The sequence below is a fragment of the Populus euphratica genome, unplaced genomic scaffold, assembly GCF_000495115.2.
Source record: "Populus euphratica unplaced genomic scaffold, PopEup_1.0 scaffold3699.1, whole genome shotgun sequence".
NCBI lineage: Eukaryota > Viridiplantae > Streptophyta > Magnoliopsida > Malpighiales > Salicaceae > Populus > Populus euphratica.
The window spans coordinates 4,368-9,947 of record NW_011503529.1 but is presented as its reverse complement, the minus strand read 5'-3'; the positions used below and the strand labels follow the sequence as shown (position 1 = coordinate 9,947).

Below are 5,580 nucleotides of genomic sequence, written 5' to 3'. Positions count from 1 at the left end.
ATTCAAACAAATCTACAATTATTCACATCTTGGAAGGCCTATAGCACTATTATAATACCATTTTCTAATTCAATTTTTTCTATGATTTTTCATCAATCACCACCTATTCTAATTCTTTCCTACATATACTCCTGCCTCATGTATGTTTTAGTGAACTTTATCATACTTTATAACTAATATTTACTCTATTTTTTCTTAAAAAATCTTGACTTAACCAGCTTAAAGAGATATTTCTTTCGTATTTTTTTTTACTTTATTTTTATCAAAATATTATTAACAACATATTTTTCAACCTTTTTTGTCCCAAAACACAACAACAACAGATAACTTCCATTATATATTTATCATTCCATTATATATTTATCATACCTATATCAAGCTTACTAGTTATTAAATATACTAATCTTATACATTTCCATTCATCACTAACATGCCATATAAATCAATTACATAATTAAACAAACATAAACATATGTTCTCAATATATTAAATACTTCTAACTAAAAGTAAAAAAAGTATTTAATGCATCATGGAAGAAAATATTTATTTCTTGCTTAGTAGAAACTCATTGGAAATTGAACTATACAATAGAGGGAGTCCTTTTTCACACAATAACTAAATAAAATTCGAATATATTTCAAACTAGTAGAAAATAATATTTATTTTCTATGACCATACTTGCATCAATTTTTCAAAGAAAACATCAAATGGCGGGCATTTAAGATGATCAAGGCTCTTCACATACCAGCCATATCAAAAGTTCAATACCCTCCCTCCATCACAAGCCCATCTTCAAGACTGAATCCATTAACACCGCCAACATCAAAATGGACCATATTTTGATAACCAAAATGATCATCACCAAAATTAATCCAAGTAGCCACATTCTTCTTTAAATCTTGCACGGCCCTCACACACACCTCAAGCTCTTCCAACACCATATCATCAATAGATTCATCCCACCAAAAGCCTGCATCGACATCATTCTCACACACCTTGTTGCACTCCTCAATAATTGCTAAATGCTTCTTCTTCTCTATTCCTGTAAATTTATTCTTGTACCTTTTTCCCACTTTAGATTACTTCCTTCTTTCTTGGTTTTACAAACTTAATCAATGGAGGATTCTCTAATCATACAGGGGACTTGTTTGCTGGGGAATACATAATAACCAAACTCGGACACCTCGATCTAACAATTCAGCCTAAACATCTCGGTCTATAAGCAGTTGTGAAAAGCCCAAATCCATTTGAAATCTCAACAACTTTATCATGTGGGAACACTTATTTAAAACAAAGAGAGATATAAAAGAAGAAGAAGAAAGAAAGAAAGACGAGTATAGCTAGAGAAGCAAGCAGCGATAAAGGTTGTAAGGGGTACATGGAACTGGATGTGTTAAAATGGGATTATGGAAGAAAGCTATGTTTTTTTGGGGGTTTTCTAGAAGGAATTATGCAAGATAGCTAATTTCAGGTTAAGAAGGACAAATTACTTGATATCACAGATCTTTAAGGTTATTGAAATAAGGGTAACGTATGGTCCATTCAACCGTAGGCCATTAGTTAGAATGCCAGGTGACTTCAAGAAAAAAAATAGAAAAATGGCATAGGCTTTTGGAAAGAGGAATCATAAAGAATGGCTTCCGCCCATATCATATTTACGATATGGGCACTTTATTCCAAGTTCAAAATCTAATTCCCCATGCTTAATTCTTTGGATTAAGCAGATGCAGATGCACAAAAAAAAACAAAACTTTTGGTTATACTCGAGCGAAGATGATAAAAAAAAAACATTAACTATATAAATATTATTAATTTTTAAGATCTGTTTGATATTATAATCAAGTAAATTTAATTTGAAAAAAAAACATAAAATTGACATTAACTATATCACCAAACACACTTATTTCTCAATTTGTCTATCAACTAAATCACATCAAAGGCAACTTCTGCAATTAAGGACTTTGTATAATTAGCATAGTAGAACTCATTTTGTCTACAAAAGTCTTACCTTGAAACTCTCCAACTTCAGATGCCTCCACCTGTCTCCATGGAACTTCTATTGCACCAAGCTCTTCCCACGTCATGGCCCATACAATTTAATTTATTCATTTTTCCCTTAATGGGTTTGCTCTAATTCACATTACAACAACAATCACGGACTAGTTAACGGTCCCGAAGTCACATTAGGCGAGTTCTTACGCGGTAAAATCCCAAGGATTTCTGATAAGTCACACTTCAACAAACCCACCCTTGATCAAAGATAAGGAATCACACACGTGTTTTCCATCCAATTGCGCAAAATTACTAACAATTTCAAGGCAAGACCTGGGCTCTCCCTCTAAATAGGGAATAGGAGGCACATTAACATATTCAGACACTCCGCTCGTATTACAACAAGGAAAAGCAGGATCCACTTGAATAGAAAAACCAGATTGTCGATGGCAAGAGGACTCAACATAGCATTCCTTGCAGCAATTGCTATAGCTGCTTTGATACAAACCTCAGTGGCGCAAACAACCCATACGGTGGGTGATACCACAGGTTGGGCCATTCCTACTGGTGATCCTGCTTTCTACTCATCATGGGCTGCAAACCAAACCTTCAATATTGGTGAAATTCTAGGTAACACCACAACCCTAATTAACCTATGCTTTATATATATATATATATATATATATAATTATTATATATATATCAGAGCGAACAATATGAGAATGGATTTTTTTCAAATATTAATATTTTCTTTTTGATTATTTTTCAGTGTTTAATTTTATGGCCAACGCGCATGATGTTGCCAAGGTGACAAAGGCAGATTATGATGCTTGCACCACAAGCAGTCCCATTTCTTCGGTAGAAACCAGCCCAGCAAGAATCAACCTTGATGCTTCAGGAGAGCACTATTTCATTTGCAATTTTACTGGCCATTGCTCTGCTGGTCAAAAGATGATGATCAATGTTAGTGCTGCATCTTCTTCTCCTTCTCCAGCTCCTCAGAGATCTTCTCCTGCTCCTCAACCTTCTACTCCAACTCCTCAATCTTCTCCTTCTCCTCAACCTTCTACTCCAACTCCTCAATCTTCTCCTGCTCCTCAACCTAGCACTCCTGCTCCTCGACCTTCTACTCCTGCTCCTCAACCCAGCACTCCTGCTCCTCAACCTAGCACTCCTACTCCAGCTTCTGGTCCATCAGCGCCTGCACCGACCCCAGCTTCTGGTTCACCACCCTCACCACCAACTGCCACACCACCTGCACCTGCCCCAGCTTCTGGTTCACCACCCTCACCACCAACTGCCCAACCACCTACTACTGTTGCTCCACCAAACTCTGCCAGATCTCTGGGTTTCAGTGGCTTTACCACTTTCTTGTCCATTTTTGTAGTTTTTTGGTGCTATTATATTACACGTGGTTGAGAGTTTGATTAGTGTGATTCATTTTTATGTGAGGTTATTGTTATCCAGATTTTTTTTTACATACAATAAAGCTCCCTTTTTTTTTTCTTTTAGATTTTCAGTTAATCTGGCACTGGTACGGTAGTTATTAAACCCGGACCGACCCAGAGGGTCTACTTGGGATCCAGTTGCCCCGTGGCTGGACCGGTTCGGGTTTAATAAAAGACTGGTCGAGGCAACAACTTGGCAAAACTCGGTCGACCTGGAGAGTCGACCCATGACCCGGTAGACTCGGGCAAACCCGGGCGAGACCCGGTGCTTTGGAGTTGGGTCCGCTTCAGATGATTGCAAGTCGATCTGGATTCTGGGTTGGGAGATCTTGAGGGTTAGCATTGTGGTTCCCAATTCTTCCTTCTAGCCCGAATTTAAGTGCAGCTCCTTCATGTGCCCCCCTGACCCCCCTTCCTCCTTGAACTCGTTCCAGGCATGGGATGTATTTGTTGAATAAAAGAATGTGTACTGTTGACTAGATGAGAGATCTGAAATGGAAATCCTTGTTCTTGCTTCGCTTACATGCTTGTTCTATGAGTGGACTACTCCATGGAGGAATACTCCTTAATGTCATATACTGGATGCTCGAGGCTCCCCCAATCAAAAGCTGCGACAGTTGGGGAGTTTCAAGAAGACAAATGAGCACCCATTAATCGAGTTGGGGAGTGACGATTCATGACTGTAACTTGAAGGAAATTAAAGGTTAAAAGGGATCAAACTCATAGTTTCAGGAGAGAGAGAAGCAACAGGTAGCAGGCTGTTTTCAATTTCTGGGTTTGTGTGGTGTTTGGTTGCTTGTGATGAAGCCAAAGATGGTAGATAAACTTTATGAGGAGATGGTTCTGCAAAAACAACCAACATGATGCGGTGTATTCCTTCCTCACCCTTGATGTGACCCAGCTAGCTTTATATTTACTCCTATGCTTATAAGTCTATGTCACAAGGTGTTATTTTAAAAAAAAATATATATAATATTTTTTAAATATAAAATAATTTTTAAAATTTTATTATTTATAACATGATTTTTTTTAATTTTTCCAGGTTGATTCATAAAACTCAGGACTTGACCTCTTAACTAAGTCAATACTTGAACTGGATTTAATAATTACAATGTAATATTTACAATTTTGCTAAATTTAAAAATTTATTCATCATTTGCATATACTATAATTTCTTTAGAGAAATTATACATTTTATTTAAAATAAAAGAAGGGAAATAAGAATATAATGTCAATTTGTCAAACATTTCACTATTTGCTTTTACTTTGATCCAAAAGCTGAATTACACATGAAAAAGATCGACAATGAAAAGATGAAAATGAAAAAACTTACAATTATTATTTTTATTTATGTGGATATTTGGGTCAATTTGCGCGCACCACGACTAATCTCACAGCTCATTGAATATCTTGCAAGCCCAATAAACATGTAAAACACCGCAGGGATGACAAGCATGCACAATAAGATTCGAACCTAAAGGCAAAGAAAAGAAACAAGTCCCTCTCATCACTAGGCTGACACCTCAAATACCAAAAACTTACAATTATTCTTAGATCATGTGTGGTCATATCTTATTTTTCTTCTTCCTTGGTGTCTGTAATTAATTGGTTTGAACAAAAAAAAAGGGTAATTTTTTGGACTTCTACATATGATCGGTCAGCTAACACGTGGAGATTTTTCCTGCATAAAAAAGGAAAATCTTGTTCAATTAATCAAGTTACCCTAAACTAATGATCAGGGCATTAGCATATTGTTTTTTCTAGAATTTTCATTTCATTAGATGGAATGATCAAGTTTTCAATTCATCATTTATGTGTTAAGCTTGATTTCACTATTCAAGAATTCCCGAATCAGGTTTTGTACGTTAAAAATAAGTTCTTTTCTAGTTAAATTTAGATTATTTTTTGGATTATTATAAAAAGTGAATCCAATATTAAACCATAGCTCATTGATATTTCATGATTTTTAATAGTCAATTATGATCAATATACAAGTAAAAGATTAGAGTTTTTTTTAAAAGTAATTCATTGTTTGTATAAATAATAAAACTCCTCCTCATTTTTTATTTTTATTTTCATTATTTTTTTATTTCATTCTCATATTTTTTTTATTTAATCCTTTTGTGACCTAATTCTATGA

At 35.3% G+C, this 5,580-nt stretch overlaps 1 protein-coding gene across 1 annotated transcript; it reads left to right on the top strand.

Annotated features, from left to right (window-relative positions):
* The first annotated feature begins 2,374 nt into the window (after positions 1-2,374).
* LOC105119848 (blue copper protein-like) lies at positions 2,375-3,416 on the top strand. Its single transcript, XM_011018041.1, has 2 exons — positions 2,375-2,622; positions 2,762-3,416. The coding sequence occupies exons 1-2, from the start codon at positions 2,439-2,441 to the stop codon at positions 3,409-3,411; spliced, it is 834 nt and encodes a 277-aa protein (XP_011016343.1). The 5' UTR covers positions 2,375-2,438; the 3' UTR covers positions 3,412-3,416.
* The last annotated feature ends 2,164 nt before the right edge of the window (positions 3,417-5,580 follow it).

What these genes read in the sequence shown, in the direction of transcription:
- LOC105119848 (XM_011018041.1), top strand. Translation starts at nt 2,439, where the DNA reads ATGGCAAGAGGACTCAACATAGCATTCCTTGCAGCAATTGCTATAGCT. An exon ending in CAATATTGGTGAAATTCTAG is followed by an intron (nt 2,623 to 2,761) that starts GTAACACCACAA and finishes ATTATTTTTCAG; the next exon opens with TGTTTAATTTTATGGCCAAC.